Raw genomic sequence first — 21630 nt, 5'->3', positions numbered from 1 at the left:
GCTATTACAAAATGCAATTAAAATAACCTTATTAAAAAGGTAGGAGACTTTGACCATCTCTGGACTGCCCTGCATTCCATGTAAATCAATTCTGGCATTATGACATTACATCTGTTAAGAAATTAAGAAATTGAAGCAAGAACTGTTGATTGCGTTCACTTAACCATGTAAATAGCAACACTAAGAATAAAATACACAGCAGAAACATTGTTCAAATACACTACATATAATGTATAAGTCATGCTTTCGCAGACTCTCTATAGTTTTAACTGCTGTAACACGGAAGCGTCTGCTTTGGGTTACATGGGATTCAAAGGTACTTATAATTAAGTTTTCTACGACGCTTAGGCTTTATGTTTCACCTAAAAATGCTGTAATTAGTATATATTTAAAGATGAACTACGTAGATTTGCTGCTACTGGCTTCCCTCCAGGCTTCTAACTTTTGCTACAGGCTTGGGAGCCACATATCACTTTTGGTCCCCATTCGCAATGTGCAGTAATCTGTAACAGCGCCACCTGCATGAAAAGAAAAAGGTGATTAGGTGATGCTGGATAGCACGATTACATAGCCTGTTATGGGCTGCAAACTTTGTTAATTGTTTTTCGTAGTTTTTATGTATTTTTGATACTTCAAGTCTGAATTTTTAGTGTTAAGAATTAGTATTGAGCAAAAATAATTTTTTGATGCATTATTTTTAATTAATTTTTTTGAACTGTACAGTTATAGTTGTTATCTGTTTAAAACAAATTGTTAATACTAAAAATCGATACTTCAAGTTTCAAAAATTCATTAAAAGTACAAAAAAATTATTAACAAGTTTGCAGCCCAAAAGAGGCTATGTAATCGTGTTACCCAGCATTGCCTCCTCCTTTCCGTGCAAGTGGCTCTGTGTCATATTACTGCACCGAGCGAATAGTTCTATTTATTGTTTTAAACAGAAATACAAAGTTTAATTCAGACTGAAATATGACAAAAAAAAAATTAAAAATGATTTTAACATTCAAAACAAAAATTCAAAAGGCTTAAGTCGCTTCAATCTCCAGACTACTCATAACAGTGTACTCCAAAAAAACTTTTTTTTCAAGTGGGGGACAAAAACATAATATTTTTGTGTACTCCTTGATATTAACATACACACACACACACACATGCGCGCGAGCGTGCCTGTATTTGTGTGCCTGCTTCTATTTGCTTACCCCTCTGTGCTGGCCAACCTTAGTGCTGCGACAGCGTGGTGAAAAGTGAGCAGCTGTTCGTTGCCACTTGTCTCCTCTCTGTCATAATGTTATTTGAAAAACCACATAAAATTTATTTGGAACGTTCTTCTTAAGACTTTTTACCCATCGAAATCGAACACATATGTTTTCTTATAGCACTTTTCGTGCCCTTTCGATTCATACAAGTTATTTCTCGCTACGAGCTATTGTTCTCGAGTACTAAGCATTTTTAAGGAAATTTTGCTAAGAAACGTTATTGTTTTTAAAAGTTTTGTAGTTGCAGATTTTTCTTATTTTTTCCGTAACCAGCATAGTTATTTATGTTACTGTATCCAAAATGCAGCTGACCATTTTTTTGGGTAACTTCGGACTTGCATTTATTATGTGGCAAACATTTGTTAATGTAAGGAAGAATTATTTTCTTGTGTGAAACTATTTAGTAAGAGATAATAATACACGTAACTGTAATGAATAACAATCAAAATGAGAAAATACATAAGTAAATGGATGCTGATTAGTACAAAAAAATAATGATGAATCAGGGAAAGAGGATAACACCTACCACACGCTTGCTTGATTTCTCTTCTGGGGTGCGAGGGACACCACTATACCCACAGAAGCCTTTGGGGTATTCGCCCTGGTCCGCCACTGAAACAGACATGAGGCCAAAAATTAGAGCTGTTTTTCTCCGAGTCTGAATATTTTTTTTTTAACTTCATCGATTAAACTCTTTTTTTTTTTTTCTTTTCTTTTCGTTTCTTTTGATAAAAGCTCAAGCTTCTTATTTTACTTAACGTTACGGCGTCGGCCTTCTTTTTTTTATTTAATTATTAATTAACTGGATTATTTTTCGCATAAGCACTAACATGACAAGTAACCTTTGGGCCAAGGGCGAATATCCACAGAGGCTCCTGGCTGCCTTTCCTTAGGCAAGTATGAGCAATAGTTATGACCCAGCCATTGCTCAATGAATTATGTGTATTTCAAACAGTACTATTTATAAAATTCTGAAAACAACTCCATACCTTTTGCTCTTAAGACTCAATCATCAAATATTTCTTAAGGAATCTTATTTGTATGTGGTATTTTTTATAACAAAAAGAAAAAAGTTAAGAGACACAAAAATGTGGGGTCGCATTCATTATTTTATATCATTGTCATTCATAACCAGGACTGGGATTACTGTATCGCTCCTCGCTTACCATGCGCTTTGATTGCTTAACCAGTGGCCGATTCATGCCGTTCATCTTGTGGTAAAGGCCACAAGCGTTGCAGAGGTAGTGACCGGTGCCATCCCGCCGCCACAGCGGCGTCGATACCGCCCCACAGTTCACGCACTCGCGGTTCTCCGCCTCGATGATGTGTACTATTTTTTTATTTTGCAATTATTTGTTAAAAGGTCTTGTATGACGAGAGGTCTTGTATTCTTTAAAAATCAATATACTTTTTTTAAATCAATATACTTTTGTAATATCTAAGAGACTAGTCTTAATAATGTAAACGTTTAACGAGACAAAAGAGAAAAGTTTTTTTTTGTAAAAATGGGAGGCACTAGTCTTCATTCTTAACAACTCATTTTTGTTTACTACATGTTAAGTTTTCAAAAAATAAAAATAAAAAATTGTCACCTAGTAATTCTTCACAGCAATTCAAGTAGTATTTAATTTTGTTGTAACGTTTTCCATTATTACAATTTTAATAGTAACTTATGTGTATCAAAATTTACAATATTTATTATTTAAATAAAAGTCTTAAATATAACAACCAGTAGAAAAGTTAGAGGCATCCTATACATTTAGTGTTATTGCGCTAATGCCTCACATGCGAAAAAATTGTGATGATACTTGGTTAAAGTGACTCATTACAAAATCAAAATACTTAAAGTTTACATGAAACTTGTGGGCAATTGATTCAGAATAAATCACTTAAAAATTGATGCTAAATGTGGTCTCTTATTGGAGGCCATTTAATGTTGATGACATTTGAAATAATATATTTTAACTTACACTCCAACTCTCATTACATAACTAGGTACTAAAAAAAAATCCTGAGCTTTTCGATGATATCAAGAAAATATAGGCTCACCAGGCATAATTATATATGGGCTTATTAATTAGGTGACTGTTTATGAAATGGAACAGTTTATTTCAACTGAATAAATGTTACAAAGAAGTCATGATATTGAAATGATAAAGAAAATAAGTCACATCGGGCATTGATTGGTACTGCATTTTTTTTTCCTTCTTTGTATTTTAAAAAACTTGTAACTTGCATTAAAACTAATATCAAAAGTTTCAATAGCAAAAGGTTAATAAATAAATGTTATGGTTGTCCCTAATATGCTAACGAAATTTTAAGCCGATTGGTTGTAAAATTTTTTAGAACAGTGGAATAAAAGAAAAAGATTGATCCTTTTTAAATATAACCCTTTGAAAATTTTCTAAAAGCATAAAGCTATTTTGTAGTCTCCATTATTCGTCAACATTAAATATACCTTTTACGAAATTTAAGTAAACAGTGATGTAAGTAGTTGAATAATTATTGTTAAAGAAAGGAGAATTGGCAAAATGGCTCTGTAATTTAAAATAACTTCTAAAAGTTGGCATCCTATAATCATTTTATGGACATATTAAGAATCACATAGCTTGTATTCTGATCTCATTTCATTACTTTACATATTGTCACGGATGTGGCTTGCTCCAGTCTAGCCAGCGCCCATGTGTTGGCACACCGGCGTACATCTGACGACACAAAAGAGTGCATCTAAGAGTGCAATTAATACAGCCGCTCACGGTGGCGGTCATTCCTAAGCGTTCAGTGAAAAGTCTTACGAATCCTTAGTTGACGGGTTTGAGCCCCTGCTCCGTCTTTTTCGTGGAACATTTTACTACAATATTTCCGACTCCTTAACCCATTTATTTAATAAATCGGAATTACCTGTTCCGCATCTACACTAGAATCCCCAAAGTTTGTTCCGTAACAATATAAAGTATCATTCCTCATTTCCTCATTATGTACTTCATTCATTTTTTTTTATTTTTTCGGCCCAAGGCTAACAAATGACCTTTTTTGATTGGCAAAGTTTGTGACAAAAGTATAAGTATAGTGCGTCATGAGGTTATCACTATGCGCCTAATTTAGGTGCCACCCCTGAGTGATACAAGTTTTTCCTCAAAGAGAGCACCAGAATATACAGAGCTTTGCGGGAAATTCTTTTATTGGATTATAAAAATATTATTGACAGTGAATTGACCAAATAAACTAGTCATTTAAGTATATATATTATGATTATAATACGGTGATAAATTTTGTTTGGTGTTGTTCCGTATCCAACGAGATTGGAAAAAATGAGAGCATGAACATAACTTACCTAAGTAAGTGCATATACATGCTAGCACTAGATGGCATTTGTCCGTTAGTCACAACCTTAGAGCATATACGTATGGAGGAAGCACGTAATGGGATAACGTGTAGGCAACTGAAGAGAGAGAAAGCAATAAGTTTGGGGTACCCCACTTTTTAACCCTTTTCTCCGTGTTCGTTCGCGATTGGCTATCTGTTGACTATATGTATAGGTATAGTAGTATTTTATTTTGAGTAAGTGTCATCTGCTTATAATATTTACATTAGTCGAGTCAAAAGTTTAATTATTGTAAGTATCATAGTGAATAGCTAGTGTAAGTGTGATTTTGCAAAAGTTTTGGTGAAAAAAATGATAACATGAAAACGTGTTGCGTGACAACGTGTAAACTCACAAGTTATGACTTAGCAGCTAAAAATATAACTTTTTACAGGTAAATACTTATGTACACTTCCTTCAGAAGTTTTAGTATTATACTTCATAAAAAAATACGGTTGCACATGAAATATATGTTATTATATGTATCATATTTTAGTGCTGGCAAAGATAAAAAGAGAAGAGAGCAGTGGACGAATTGTCTAGCTATTCATTGTAATATCAAAATGACGAACAACTCTTTTATTTGCAATCATCATTTTGAACCAAAATACTTTTATACTTGTGGGCTTCGCAAAAATGTTAGACTAGTATCATTACAAATCACGCTTATATTAGCTATTTACTGTGATACTTACAATAATTAAACTTTTGACTTGACTAATGTAAATATTATGAGCAGATGGCACTTACTCAGAGTAAAATACTACTACTATACCTATACGTAGAGTCAACGGAGAGCCAATCGCGAGCAAACAAGGAGAAAGGGGTTAAAAAGTGGGGTACCCCAAACTTATTGCTTTCTCTCTCTTCAGTTGCCTACACGTTATCCCATTACGTGCTTCCTCCATATGTATATACTCTAATGTTACAACACACTACTTGATAAACATAAATACTAGTGTCAGGTTACGTTAACTTTTACGCCATGCTTACAGTGGAGACAGAAACCGACAGCAAAAGTCAGCAAAAGTTGTAAGGAAAGGTACGCAATCAGCGCTACTGGCTGTTGCTAATGTCTCCTGACTCTTGGTTTATGTAGCTATATTTTTTTTTCTTTTTTCATTCATCATTGCCCGTAGGCTTAGACATGGCATTCTTATACACAAGCATAGTGTTAATTAGCCATTGGTGCACCTGAGTTATGACCAGGTGTTTATATACGTGTATAAACATCTGGATCAACTCAGTCACACCTATGATCACGTAGATGAAGCGTCAGAGAAACAGTTAATCGACCTTCAAGAATCAAGAGCACAGGCGAAAGGGCGAGACCCGAATGGTGACCGAACGGTCACCCTTCCAAGTACCTACCGCGCCAAATGCAGCTTAACCTTGGAGATCGACGGAACTGCAACTCTACCGTTGCGCCACCCCGATCACTTATGTAGCTATAGTTGCTCCTCTCTTGTACATAGGTATACAAAGTAGTATCAAAAAGAAACACCATTTGCTAGGAACATGAAGCAAAAGTCAGGAAACAGTAGCAACTGTCAGTGGCTCTAATTGCCTACTTTTCCTTAACCTTTGCCGACTTTTGCTATCGGTTGCTGTCTCCACTGTAAACAGGCCCTTACATATTAATATTATATTTTTATGAGATTACTTATGTTTCTCAAGCTTTACACGAGTGCAAGCATACATATGCCCTTATACATGTGTTAACACAACTGCAATCCATGTTCTTACTCTTTCTTATGTTATAGGATTCCCAAATATAATATCAATATGTAAAAGTTTATTAAGTACCGTATCATGACAAATAGACAAATGTGATCTTTACTTCTGTTTCTCAAGCTTTATACTAGTGCAAGCATGTCTAAGAACTTTTATCTATTGTACTTCACAGTCATAGTCCATTTTCTTACTTTTTCCAATCTCGTGAGATACGTGATAACACCAAATAAAATTTATTACCGTACACTAACACAACACATACTCAAACCACTGATTTATTTAGTCCATTCCCCTTCCATTTACTCCGAGTACTCGGATTATCTTAGTAAAAATCTAGCACCTGAACTCGGCATATAGCAAATTATGAAAAGTAATAAAAGAGAACGCAAATATTAAAGAGCCATGTGTATTTCAAAGGCTTTCTTCATGATAACGAACTATGGTAACTTCTTGCCTTACGCACATAGAAGTAAGTGCACTCATCTTTATGCTCTGCCCTATTTCCGTGGATATTGGAAAATTGATAACTTCTTTTTTAAAATCAAGAGTTATTCTTATAAAATTAATTTTTCAATTTTAACATTAAAAAAAGACATTGTTCTCGATACAGTTTTATGAGAAATATTGATTTATTCATTAAGTAAAAATAATAATTCTCTAGGGTATTTGCTAAAACGACCTCATGAATGGATAAAACACGTATTTCTGTGGTCAGCGTACGTAAACAAAACCTTAAAGCACACTTACGGACCGCATGACAGTAAATGCATTCGCAATTAGTAAGTAGGCACGTTGATTTTCTTTACAAAGATGCAAAGTAAGGCATGGTGACATTTGCACCTTTCTTAGGTAAGTAAATAATAGTATCTTTCACGTGTTACAGTATACTAATTAGCCAGTATTCGCATATATATATAAATAAATTGGCTCTCTACTGCTGTGAGCGAGCAAGCGTCTTTTGTCTTAAAAAAAATGCTACTTATCATTTATAATCAGAAAACTTTTAGCGAGAGAGTTGTTCCTTTTAATATTTGAACCATCCAGACAAGGTTTCAAGAAGTAATGTTAAGTTAAACAAATTGTAAAAGTCATTTTGTAAGAAGGATATATGCAAAAAGTACTGTGTGTGTGGATAGTGAGTGTTGTCTGCTACTGTATTTCCGTCGGTGTAATGGCAACGTGTATTTTTTACAAAGTAACTTCTGAAATCTGTGTACATCAATATTATTACCTGACATTTTGCATAGGCATTTCCAAGATTAAGTAGAACAACTTTCTCGCTGAAAGTTTCTCGACCATAAGACGGTGAATAGCTATTTTAAATCACAACCGACGCTTGCACGTTCACACTGGGAGAGACCACCTTCATAGATATGTGCGACAACTGGCCTATTTGATCTGGCCTTTTATTTATATGTACAAAGTGTAAATGTATAAAATGGCCCACTTCTTGGAGGCAAAGCGCCTTCCTGATCAAAAAACGTAGTTCAATGAACATGAAGGTTCCTCGGTTGTCGAAGTACCTAAAGTATAGGCCTACGGTGGCAGCGTAAGGGGGCGAACGGAAGGTCCGAGGTTGGCTGCCAAAATAGTGAAGACCTAACCAAACACGAAGCTTCTTTTCATGGCATATATATAAGAGTGTAAAGCATATACTATCACAAATAAATTAATAGTTTGACTGAATAGCAAAAAAAAAAATGCCGAATATGTCAATATTTTTTTTAACTTTTAAATAAAATAAATATTTTTTTCCTTTAGACATGAAAATAAAAATTACACATATTGACATATTTTTATTTACTGATTGTAAATGATTTTTATTCATGAAAGCATCAATCTTTAATTATTGTCTTAACGTTAAAGTTTAACTTTCCTTCATTATTAAAGCTACTTTTTTTTCATCATAGTCTTTATAGTTTTTCAAAATTACTCCAAGAGCAGTCAGAAATAAAGTTTTATCACACTTCAAACCAGAGTATGTAGCATGTGAGTGTAGAAAAGCCTCTAAAAAATGTATTAATGTAGAAAAATTTTTAAATAAGAATTATGTAAAATCCAAAATCTGGTTAAATTGAGTATACCTATGTGTGCCTTTAGTATGCTTTTTGCTGCTTTCTTGATTAAATATATGATATCCTTAAACTTTATCACTCATTTTCAAATGAATGTACGAAGTGTTTAGTTATATTTTCCTCTAATAATATAAAAATTATAGAAGTATATTAATGTCCACACATTGTGTATACATACAAATGTATACATATATTTATATATATATATTTAAGATTAACATAATTTTATATGAGATAAGGCTAGGTAATTTAAGGTATTTTGGCAGCCTACCTTGGCCTGACCGCTTGCCCCCTCATGCTTCCATCAGTGTCACACCTTTGGTTGCCTGCACAGGGCTTTCGAACTCATTCGGCAGCCACCTTTGATTTCTGATTGGATTAAAGACGCTCATTTTAGTTAACGGGGAAGACTAGAGAGTGGTGTGGAGAAGCCAACATGTAGTGGTACCGGTAATTGTTTTACATACATCATGTTTTACATCGATAAGTATACTATACATGTATTTACAGCTATTTGTATTGTTTTATTAGAAATAGTAACTTCTCAATCCCTTTGAAAATTTAAGAAAGTATTCTTTTTATGGCATTGCATCATGCAAAAAAATTTGAGAAATCAAATTTATTTACATTAATCAATGAATCATTAAGAAACTCAATTTTTGTATGACTCATCCGTAATGTTTCCTGTTAAATGAAAGTATTTTAATATTAAATAACAGTGTTCTAAAATGGCTTCTTATTTTACACGTGACCTTTTAACATTATAGTATATTACGCACCTAGTGAGCGAGGTTAAGAATGTCACAGATTTCACATGAATAAAGCCCTAAAAAAAACATAAATTGAATTGATTCTTTTTTTTAAAGTTTAATTCTTATGTGACTTCTCCGTAAGGTAACATGTTGAATTAAAGCTTTTTAAAAAGACGCGTAGTGGGCAGTAATTTTCACTTACGGGGCACCAGTGACGTCAACTCATTTAGGATATTTTGTTTAATTTGAGCAGGATATTCTTGCTGACGTTAGAAAGTCACATGTCAAATTTGACACTTTTTAACAGTACTGTTTTTGAATATTAAACGTTTAAAAAACTTTAATTTAACATGTAACCTTATGGAGAAGTCACATAAGAATTAAACTTAATCAAAAAGAATCAATTCAATTTATCTATTTATTGCATAATGTAATACACTAAGAAACAAATATGATGTTAAATTATCAGAGGGATTAACAAGTTATTCTTGCAATAAAATAATAAAAACAGGTTTAATTACATGTATGAAGGTGTACGCATCCATGCAAAACAGCTGATGGCGCTGCTGCGTATCCGATTCCCATTCACCACTTTCTAGTTTCTTCCCACAAACTATCATGAACGTTCTTTAATAAGGTAGCTCGCCCCTATGGGGACGTGAAGGGGACCACATACCTATATTTGCATAATGTGCCGTGACAATGCTGCTGTACTAAGCTAGCCCAAAAACGTCCACTCTCTCGATTACGAAAAATGCATTTGTGTTGAACTCTCCAGTACTCGTAAATCTTTGAATAATATACTTTTAAAAAATTACATAATATTCTTCAAGGTATCTAATTTCTTATAGTATTAATCCAATAGCCTAAATACTTTTTGTATCGGAGATAAGAAATAAGGCATAGTCAATCTAATCTTCTTTTGATAAAAGTATGACATAAATTTTTGAAACTACAGATTTTCATTACTAGCAGCCCCCATCTCGGCTTTGCCCGAGACTTACTGAATGGAACACCGTAGTGTGTTGACATGTAATGTGAAACGTTTTCAGTTAGAAATTTCACATTTATTCCTGAAACTTCTCAGAACTAAAATCTTCTTATTAAAAGCATAGTTGTTCGCAATCCATACAGTTTATTTGGTCAGTAATAAGCTGTAAAAATTATAAATTAACATTATGCTGAAAAGTAGCGTGCGTTTCTTATGCCATAAAATAATTGTTGGCCATGAAAAGCGGTTGATTTGCAGTTTCTCCCGTATAATTTACAAAAAGGGCTATTTTTTAAAGCTGTTAAGATTGTAATCTCCCAAAAAATATATATTAAAAAAAATTTTTTTTTTCCTATTTCACAACTTTATTACCAGAGCAACAAAGTCCTGGAGCTTAATCTCTACATTTCTTATTGCCACAAAAATACAAATATATTTTCTACTTATTTAAAAATTTAAATTTAGATCTTTAAAGATTTCAGAGATTACTGTGAGGGTAAAATGAAAAGCTGATCTTTCACGTAATGGATTCTTTATTTGTCGATTTTGACGCTGCTGTTTCAATCTTGATAAATTTTCTGCGTCAGTTTCTTGACGCATAAGTAAAATTGTATTTATTAGATACATTTGAAGTTTTCTTCCAATTTACCCTCTTGCGACTTTTGGCATGCTTAAAATTTTTGTGACCCCTAAAGGCTATTTTATGTCAACTTTGTTAAGTTCTAATATATTTGTTGGCAAGGTAGTTCGACGTCCGATTGCCCTAAAAAAGACCGGCGAGCTTCTTCAGTACACTCTTTCTTGACTAAAGCTTACAGCAATTGTGACTGCCTGGGTACCTCAGGGTGATCTTCTCTGGCCTGCTGTTGAAGACCCAAACTGATCGGGAGAAAAATTACAAAGTCCGAAGCTTTGGGGCTAGTTGTAGTGCTCTTTTCTAACGTCTTCTGATATAATATCGAAGACGTTGGTGTCTAAAGCACCTTTTTTTTGCAGACTCAGTTGCTTTGACGATCGAAGGTGAAGAGATTAGTAGAGATTGGTTCGTGATGCTTGCCCGTTGGAGACTCCCGTTGGCTCAAGTTTTCCTTCATAGCTGTTATAGGTTTGCCCAGCGCAGACCTTGGAGAGGATCAGTGATTCCTGGTTGAATGCTTAGAGTCGAGAGGGTAATATAGGGTCGTCGGTCATCAGGGCTCCCAGCCTTGCGACGAACAACTCTGCTCGTGACGTCTGCCAGTCAATGACTGACTTGGTTTAATAGTGGCCGGCTTTACATAGTCTTTTATAGTTTACGAATCGTCTCCAGAAATCGAAGTAAGAATGTGTTTGTTGGCAAGGTAATCTAAACTTAGGTGGCCCTTAAAAGGACCGATGAGATTAATGAATAAGTAGGGAACGTTAATGCTTACATTGGGTCTGAAAAGGGCCAGTGGTAAAATTTTCAGTCATTCCTTATTATTATTTTTGATGATGGAGAGCCAGCTGTGGGTAGCTTGACTCTTACCCTCGGAGTCTCTGATGTGGACGGAGACCGTACATGAGGGAGGTACGCCACTAATCAAACAATATCTCGCCTTTGGGTTGTTCCCTGGATCACCAACCGCTCATATCGTTAGTCGAGGAAATGTGGGGATGCCGTTAGGGACACGACCACTGAGAAGGAAGCCGTTGTGGCTACGCATGCCCCTCAGGGCTGTTTTCCGTGGCTTACATTTGGAGTATAAAATTCTCTGACGGCACCAGGCCAGATTGTAGTACGGCCATATAACTCTGAAGGGTTGGAGCAGGATATGCTCTGGCTAGACACGTCTCCTGGTACTCCACCGTAGACGTCATTGGTTGAAATAAATTTTGTATTGGTTGCACTCGTCAATTCAGGAGGTTCAAGGTGATAGTAGACCTACATCACTTGCCTATTGGAGAAGAGCGTCGTTGGTAACTGGGGTACCCAGCTGCACGACGATCATCTACATTCTTGATACAGTTCGATGAACTGCTGGTAGACGAATGCAGAGATTTCTGCGATGCTCCGGCGTATTATAACCATACTTATTCAATTCTGTTGCAGGCAGCTTCGTTTTTATGTCGACGCCACCTAGTGGATACTACCGAGCTAAAGTGAAAAGCAAGCGTATTTTTGCAAAACTTTGAGCTTACTTATTGCTATTGTTATTCAATTTTTCAAGATAAAAACCATACTAAAACCATCTAGGAAGTGTCAAGAATTGGGATGCAAAATTTCAGCAAAATCGGTTCAGTAGTTTTAGCGGTTAGCGATTACAACGGTTTTAGCGACTTTGCTTTATGTATTAGTAAGATAGAAGATTGAAGTACAAAGTCTTACTAAGGCCTGTTCCAAGTTTTAGATCATATTTTTGAGTACAACAGCTTCTAGAAGTGATTTCGTGAAGTGGACCAAGAAATAAAGGCCCGAAGTCCATTAATTTCTTTAACTTCGAATTTTTGATATGTTATGCTTTCGAGTGCGCTGATCACGGAAAAATGGTAAAAGAATTCTTAGTATCGTTGTTTATTGCAAAAAGCGTATTTTCATCCAAATTTCAAAAAAAAACACCTACATTTTGAATACGTTAATACGTATCGAAAAACGGCTTACACCAATCGGAAGAGCGGGAAAAAATGCATAAAGTAACACTAGTAGTTTTATTTTGACCAGCGTAAAATTTTGAGAGAAACAGCTGAGAAGATGATATTGCGCGAGTATCGATATCATATATGTTTAGATATATATGTACACTTCAATTTTGGTGAAGCGTCTACTTTGCAATATCATATTCCGAGCCATTTCTCTCAAAATTTTACGCTGGTCAAAATAAAACTACTAGTAATACTTAACGTATTTTTTCCGCTCTTTCGATTGATGCAAGCCGTTTCTTGATACACACTACCGTTTTCGTGGTTAGTAGAGTAGAGGTATTTTTCTAAAAAGTTACTATGAAAATGCGTTTTTCGCAATGAACTTACTAAAAGTTTTTTTTAAATTTTTTTCGTAATGAACGCACTTGATAACATAACATATCAAAAATTCAAAGCGAAAGAAATTTCCAGACTTCGTTTCTTAGTCTAAAAAGACATTATGCCACGTAAAAAGTCAAGCTGACGGCAGACAGTGCACTCATCCTTGTCTCCCGCATGAATGTGGCATACGAGCTGGAAACGAATGTGTTTACGTTTGTACAAATGTTTCCTTAACTGCTGATGCGATTCTGTTGAAACTTCACACGTGTATCAATGAAGTTGTCGTAAATAAAATTTCAGTTTTTCATAATATTCTCACCGCTACGTCAATTATAATAGGTATTTTTCTACTACTTACTTGGAAATTTACATTTAAGCCCATGTTAAAGACGACGAAAAAGGGAAACTTCATGAAATTTTTTCTCGAAATTTGTAGACGCAATTGCGTTCAAATTTAGTGACAACATCCATGTAGTTTTTCTTTACAACATATATTATTTTTTGAAAGTTTTTGTCGTTAAGTAAATTGCATCAAGTGAACTATTGTAACAGGGATGCGGTGATTGGGACATCTATGACAATACGTACACAGTAATAGGTACACAATTACAGTAATACTAGCATATTATTTCAATTTAACTAAATAAAAGATTACTGCTGTTGTCTTCTAAGAAAATTTTTTAGATATAGTGAAAAAGTTAACGTAAGATGAAAAAAAGATCTAAAAAAAAAAATTATTTCAACTCATGTCACAGTGAATTTAAGTAAAAATTTTTAGTATGAGCCTCACTGACAGATACACCTTACAGTAACTTATTATTCCCTATGCAATTTCTTTATCTTCAATGCATATATAGGCAAACATGCCATGTGTGGTTATTGTAAAGTCTTAATATTGAGATTGTAATAAGATTACTAAAGAATTTTTAAAGTTTTGAAAATGCTTGCAACAGTTAGCAAAGAAAAATACTTCCAGGTTATTAAAAAAAAAAAAAGTTAACGTTGCTCTAGATAGCTATACAATACCATATTTTTATTCAATTCGTAGAAATACAACGACTACTAATAACAGATATTTTAATAATTGTTATTATCAAACTACGTAAGAAAATCGTAAAAACCAAAAGAAATTTACTCTCTTCGCTGCTAGATTTTGGCATTACAAGGTTGAAAATTTGACTTAGAAAAAATCACGATAGAAGAAGACCAAACGAAAAGATTGAGTTTCAAAAAATCATTCTACTATAAGAAATTTCTCAATTAAAGGAGAGTTCTTACCAAAAGTGCTTTTTAACGAAAAAATTTGATATTTCAATAAATTTTCAATCACTTATGGATAAAGAATTTTAAAAAGTTTGTTACCTGTGGAGTTTAAAAAAAAAGGACTTACTCAATATTCGATTATTTTTGCCAATTTTTAAAGTTTTGTCAGCGTCAACATATCTAAATTTAATATACCAGATGCTAATCGATATGTTTTCTTTTTTATTAACTAAAAAACTTTTGATATAATATTTTTGCACTGAAGATCAACTTATTTTTATCAGAATAAGCCGTTTTTTGGGTCACTCGAGTTTTTAAGGGTATTTTTTACATTTATTAACCGGGTTGTATTCTTCTATATAAATGAACGCATTTTTTGTTTTCTGATAACAATTCCATCAAATTTAACAGTAGACCATTGTAGGTTATTTGGAGTAATGTCCAAAGGGCTGATCTAACTAATAAGAACGGATATTTACTGCAATCTTGTTCCACAGCTTGAGTGCACTTACTGTGAAAAACGATAGAAAAAAGTCAAGCCAAGCTATACACTGAGATAAGTGGTGTTAGAAAAAGTTTTACAACTATATTAAAAAAAACTATATTTTCTAGGAAAGCTAAGACATACTCGCGATATTACAAAAATTACTATGCTACATAGTAAGATCAGATTATATTAAAATTTGCTATTTCGACATAGGAATTTTTACTTTTCTCAGAAAGAATTTTTGTATTCAAGAGAAGAAATAAACAATATATACATTAGTGGGGCGGCCAGGTAGGTATCCAAAGCCTCTTATATGTCCACGACTACACCAAAGTTTTTTCTACGTATTTTTACCTCCTGAACACGATGCTGTTGGGTGCGAGCCCGAAAAAGTCCGGACTCAATTGTTATTAACAATTTACATAAACAAGGAAAAAAATGTTACGTTTCCGACCTAAAAAAAATTTCTTTAGGTTGATTGGTCCATTTTAAACAAAAAAAAACTTCTTGCTATTTTTTCGTAGAATGCTTAGATTGTTCAGAAAAAAATAAAAACAATAGAAAAATCACTAAATTTGATGAATTCTCTGCACGCGTTACTCTTTCAACGACAATTTCGGGATATAATTTATGTTTCATTAGTTTTCATGTAATCATCAACGTGTTTTGATCTACTCAACAGAGCCAGGGAAATTGTTGTTAACAATTTACATAAAAAAAATAATTAAAAAAAGGTTAACAGACAAGTAATTACAGAATACAAGCAAAATCATACGTGAAGAACTACTAGCATGAGAAAAAATAGCAAGAAGTTTTTTTTTGTTTAAAATGGACCAATCAACCTAAAGAAATTTTTTTTAGGTCGGAAACGTAACATTTTTTTATTTGTTCACGTAAATTGTTAATAACAATCGACTCCGGACTTTTTCGGGCTCGCACCCACAGCATCGTGTTCAGGAGGTAAAAATAAGTAGAAAAAACTTTGATGCAGTAGTGGACATATTATAAAGAGGCTACGTGGATACCTACCTGGCCGCCCCAAAGATATACGCACGCCGCACATAAGCTATTGAAACGTTCATGCGTAGATCGACAATACCGCAGTTGTTAAGCAGCTAAAGTTTGTAAATCTTTTTTCATCCTAAAGTACATGCTTCAAGGTGAAATTGAAGCCCAGGTGGGTTGAAATTAATGCAATAGCAGCTGAGTAATACGTACTCGAAAACCGTAAAAAACGCGTTTTTCCAAACTTGAGGAATTTTTTACTCGAAATCTGTGGGGTTTAGGTATATACATCCTAATGAATTTTTTGTTCAAAAGGGGCCAAAGAATAAGGAGCAATTTTTTTTTCTCGAAAAAATTAGTTTTTTAAATTTTGTTTATATAATTTGTTAATAACAATCGACTCCAGACTTTTTCGGGCTCGCACCCAACAGTATCGTGTTCAGGAGGTAAAAATACGTAGAAAAAACTTTGGTGCAGTCGTGGACATATAAGAGGCTACGGATACCTACCTGGCCGCCCCACTATATGGCCCAGTGAATGTATATGTTTACCAGAAGATTAATATATATAGATTTAAATGCACACACACATACATACATATAAATACATACGTATATATATACGTGTTTTTGTTATTGTACACAGATATTGATGTAAGATTTTAAAAAAGATCTGCAGCGACTGGGATTTGAGCCTTCATCCATTAGCTTCCGAGTCAGGCTCCGCAATCGCTAGACCACGGGACATTATGTCCGCTTGAGTATGGATAAAGTACATGTGGGAACGTGTACTGTTTATCATATACACAATAAAGTTGGAAAATCAAAGGGTTTCCTGTAGACCAAGGTGGTAACAATGGATAATTAGTCGATTTAAAATTAATGATCTGCACGCATTAACTTTTAACCATGATAAATCAAATAATATGTTTCTCTTAATATGTATATTCGTGTAACCTCAAATTTGAAGCTCAATAGGCGTATAAACTTATAGACATCGTACGAAATTACTTTCGAAGACATTTTTACTATACTGAATAGCAATGCAGTGGAATGAGAAATTTGACTATGTCACATAGCAAATTCTACTTTCGAATGGGGTTCGTTTAAAAATGATTATAATAAAATTTACTGTGTTGTGTAGCAAAAATTGTACTATCTCTGTTTTCATTATGTTAGATACATTAATTTTTATTACGCCGTGAAATAATATTTGTAGGGCTAGTGCATATTAAAAATTATCAAAAATATAATAAAAATTATTTTTAACGCAAAAATTTTGCGCCATCAGGTGAGTATAGCTCAGCTTTTCTAAGAATATAGTAATTTTTAATATAGTTATAATAATTTTTGAAGCACTACTTTTCTCAGTGTTGGTACACTTAAATTTAAATGACTTACTCCTTACGTTGTTTTGTCTACATGTTTAAATTTAAGGCAAAGTAATAGCCAAGTAAGTGGACAGTATCTTCGTACAGAAGCCAGAAATTTGATAGTCAGAAATCTTGATCAAAGTTCAAAAGGCAGTAGTTAAAACCTAGAGCGTGTATTCGAGGTATGAATAAATTTTCTGATTCCTACGACGTTTCTCTCAGCAGCACTTATACGTCTATTAAGTTTGGCTGTAAGTTCACCAGGTACGGGGATGGTATAGCCAGAGCCCTGAGCCCAGCAAGCTAGGCTCAGATGGTGCCAGGAAGCCAAGACTCTAACCAATAAGATTGGAGAAAATAAATTAAACTCTCTTTATATCTATATATATATGATATTAATCTTCTGCTCACTATCTGCTACATGCCAAAATAACTTTCTTAGAATAACAGAACATTAAATAGGAAAGTGTCTTATAATAGTTTAGTGACTGGATGTTTTTCTAAAAAAGGATTTAAATTTTCAACTGACTCCGTGAGTAAAAAAAAGTGGGTAGTGGTGTTAAATAAAAAGCTTGATTTTAGAATTGCAGGTTTTTTAATATAACGCTGTTTATTCTTATTAGCTGGGTTCTTGACTCCTTGTTTTACTCTCGTCTGCAAAAGTCGTCAGTCATCAGTCACCATGTCCATAGGACTAAGCAGTATTTCATAATAAAGAATACCAGAGCTTTTACAAGCATATATTGACTACGAGCATATCGCAGGTGGTGCTCTCACTGCCTGAGTTTAGTACCAAATTAGATTGGAAGCGTTGGATTTTATGGAAACGGTTGTATTTTTATTAACTGTAATTCTATTTTTGTGGTGATCTATAGAATAAGTACTTCTTACACATGTTGGTATGATTATCGAATTCGAATTATTTTGAAATAATGACTACTCTCTTTTTATTACATAGTCAAACTTAATTCTATGCTAGCTAGGCAAAGTTTGTTAGTTCAGAAGATGTTTCATATATATACATATGTACAGCCGATACGTGCCGATACATTCTCCGTGATCCTTGTTTTTGTGTTCTTCTACTGATTTATATTTTCTTGTATAATTTTTTTCAATAAACTATTCCAATATCTTGTAATAAGTACTAGTCCCACGAACTGGTACATGAAAATAATATTGTAGTTAATTAGAGTAAGACCGTTCCCACAAGATCAAATGGTTTTATACTAAACTCCGGTATTGGCAGCTCCATCTAAGATGTGTTTATAATCAATAGTACTGACTGGTAAAAAAAGCGTTTTTTTTTAATCAAGCTAGTGCTTCACAGTATTTTCCAGTGACCGGAGTGGCATGCTCTCTAAAAGTAAGATAAGAGTTCAAGGTTACACCCAGTACTTTCATGGAGTTACAAGGAAGAATAACTCTGCCTCTCAGTATAGTTCAAGGCCAATTCTGCTGTCAAAATTTTTCCTGAAATCCACGAGTACTAAACCAAACCATGCATAATTGACTAGTATTATTACTATAGATAGAGAAAAAAAGAAAGATGTACGTAACTCTTCGTTCATTACAAGGCTTTCTCTATGAAAAAGCATACTAATGATTCTCCTTCTAAACTTTAAAAAACCATAAGATTCTCAAAGAATAAAGTTTCCACAGACATGACAGAGTTTTTGGTCTCTGAAAATTTTGTATAATAATCTTACAAAATCAAAATTTTTAAAAATGTAACTTATACACAAGATAAAGCCAAACATGTACATGGAGATGGCTTAGTTCTTGAAACAAAAGTTTATTAATTAAATTATTAATTTCATTATTAATTGAATTTTTTCTCTCGTTTCCTAATGAATTATACCAACTGTCAACTGATTTAAAGAACTTGCTAATCAAGAATCACCTTGAGAAAAGTGCCAACTCAGAATTGCATTGAAGAAAATCGGGTACCAACTCGTAGAAATATTTCTATTTATAAAATTTCGTGTTGAAAACACTGGTCTTATAAACAACGATATTTACAAATGCTCTTAAGAGAAGACACCATACTTTTTGTCTAAAACTTATAATTTTTATGATGACTTTGCGATAACCTCTCCATTGTGCTCGTGTATAACCTGACAACTTCAAGAACTACAAATATACTTGCATAATTTAGTATTATTGTATTGTTCGATTTAGTAGAATAATCTTAATGCCAGTCATTTAATTCAAAAAAATTAACGTGAACGTACGGTATTGAGGTGACAAGTACATGTAGAAGAGGAACATATCTTGTCAAGGAAAATAATGGTAGGTAATATTGCTAGTCCCCTTTACACTTACTAGCTTGTTTCTCAACAGCTTAGCTTTCCGAGACTCCCAGATATACCTACAGCCTTTTTCACGGTAATAAAAAAATTTTTATGCATGTATGAATGTATACGTACGTACATACTTACATATATACGGACATGTATACTAAGAAACAGATATACGAGCATATATAATACATTCATACATACATATACAATATATTCATACGTGAATATATATATGTATATATATATATATATATATACATGTATAAAGAAGCGTTGTTTGAGTGACTGGGTATGCTTGCGCTTATTTCAACATGCAATTCTACGAAAAAAACCTTTTTACAAAGCAGATATTGTAATTTTTTTTTTCTAAAAGACCGAGGGTAAAGTTGACTGTAAAGAGTTAAAAAACACGATTCCAGTATCAAACTTTTTGGGACCACAAAAAATTTATATATCTAACTTCATACGTATAAAATGGGAATTTGTCCTAATTTTTTTGAATTTCAAGAAAATAAAAATATTGTCCAATCGAAAATTAAACTTTTTTTTATGTAAGCCTTATCTTATAAGGTTTAAAACTTTTAGAATTCTAAGAAATAGCATGCTATACTAACTTGCACTTCTTTAATAAGAAACTGACAACTATATTTAATTTTACTTCTGACATTTCCTTGTACTGATTCAACATTAAAAGTTTTTGAGTCTTTACAAGTCTTACACTTTTTTTTTTTTTCAATTAAGTTAAAATTTATTGAAAAACTCAAATCAACCAAAAGCCTTGTAACAAGTTCAAATTCAGGTGTTTCTAATGTCTCGCATCGATTATACACCGAATCCGGTATACACTGATTAAGAATGTTTACTTCATTGTAATTTTTTTTGCATTACTTTTTGCTGAATTTCTCGTATAGCTACGTGCCTAGAAAAAGAAAAAAAAATTTTCTATTAAAAAATCTTTTAACTGTTTGTTTAGCAAGAATAACGCATACTTATGCAAATAAGAATATAAAAAAAGTACACATGCTTCTATAACTTTTTAATTATAATTCAATCATTTATAATGATTTGACTTTTTACAAGACGAGAATATAACTCACATTTCTTCAACGTAAAGAACAGACAATTTCATAAGTAGTAAATAGTTTTACAAAGTATAATGAGGAAATCACGCATTTGAGACCTAATGGGCGTCTCCTGCTCTTAGTAACGAGTGACTTATATTTAAACTACAAGAGACAGTGAAAATAATATGAGTGGTGAACGTTTACTAATTTTTTTAACTAAACAGCCGCTATTTGGCTCTGTATGCAAAAAATCGTGCCTTAAGAGCGAAATTGCTCTGTCAAACGAACACTTGATATTATGTTAATGTAACAACTTCTTCATATAAAGAACGAGTTCACGGTAAAGCAGAGAATGAGGGAGAGAGGATGAAAGATGACGTGGATGTTATCGCTTAGTTTCCGGTGACTGTTGATAAGCCTCACTCACTCTACAACCGTATGTGTATAGGTAACATGTCACTGTGTGTTTGCACCAAACTCTAAGCCTAATATTCTAATCTTTTTTTTCCAATCTCTTTTCTTTTCTTTAATAGTCGTTATGTGTGCAGTTTTTGAGAACTGCTTAGTATTTCTGATATGATATAAATATAATGTATATTGACTGCGTCAGTCATGATTTATGCCTTAAATTTTTACGGTATAACTTGGATTTGTTAAAATAATAAGAATTTTCTGCCCAGTTTTCTACTAAACGTTTGAATAAACACGAAATTTTTTTTGTTTGCTTTCATAAAAATAACTTTAAGCTATTAAGATATCGCACATTACTAAGTTTACAACTTGATTTTATGACTAAGAATGGAATAACTAGTACAACATAATGCTTATCAACAATCCCAATAGAAATAGGAAATACCACTAACAAAATACTGATCACCTAAGGTAGTTAGATTGGTGCAACTAAATTCAGATTTGTAATCATGCAGAGAATTTCATTAGCCCTGTTAGTTGAATAACATCAAAAACTGCTCATAACCACTACAGT

General features: G+C 33.3%; 1 protein-coding gene across 2 annotated transcripts in view; it reads right to left on the bottom strand.

The window, feature by feature from the left end:
* Window positions 1–21630, bottom strand: part of LOC106646079 (uncharacterized) — a 179636-nt gene that overhangs the window by 5507 nt on the left and 152499 nt on the right. The window contains exon 4 of one of the 2 annotated variants that reach the window (XM_089598103.1): window positions 2423–2586. In XM_089598103.1, the coding sequence (XP_089454229.1) occupies window positions 2423–2586 (164 nt within the window). Of the gene's footprint in view, window positions 1–1782; window positions 1869–2422; window positions 2587–21630 lie in introns of both variants that reach the window. The other variant, XM_089598105.1, reaches the window with a different exon arrangement.

This window comes from Copidosoma floridanum, unplaced genomic scaffold (genome assembly GCF_036245765.1).
Source record: "Copidosoma floridanum isolate Cflo_tuat_1 unplaced genomic scaffold, Cflo_Japanese_pri ptg000005l, whole genome shotgun sequence".
NCBI lineage: Eukaryota > Metazoa > Arthropoda > Insecta > Hymenoptera > Encyrtidae > Copidosoma > Copidosoma floridanum.
This window is presented reverse-complemented; position numbering and strand designations above follow the sequence as displayed.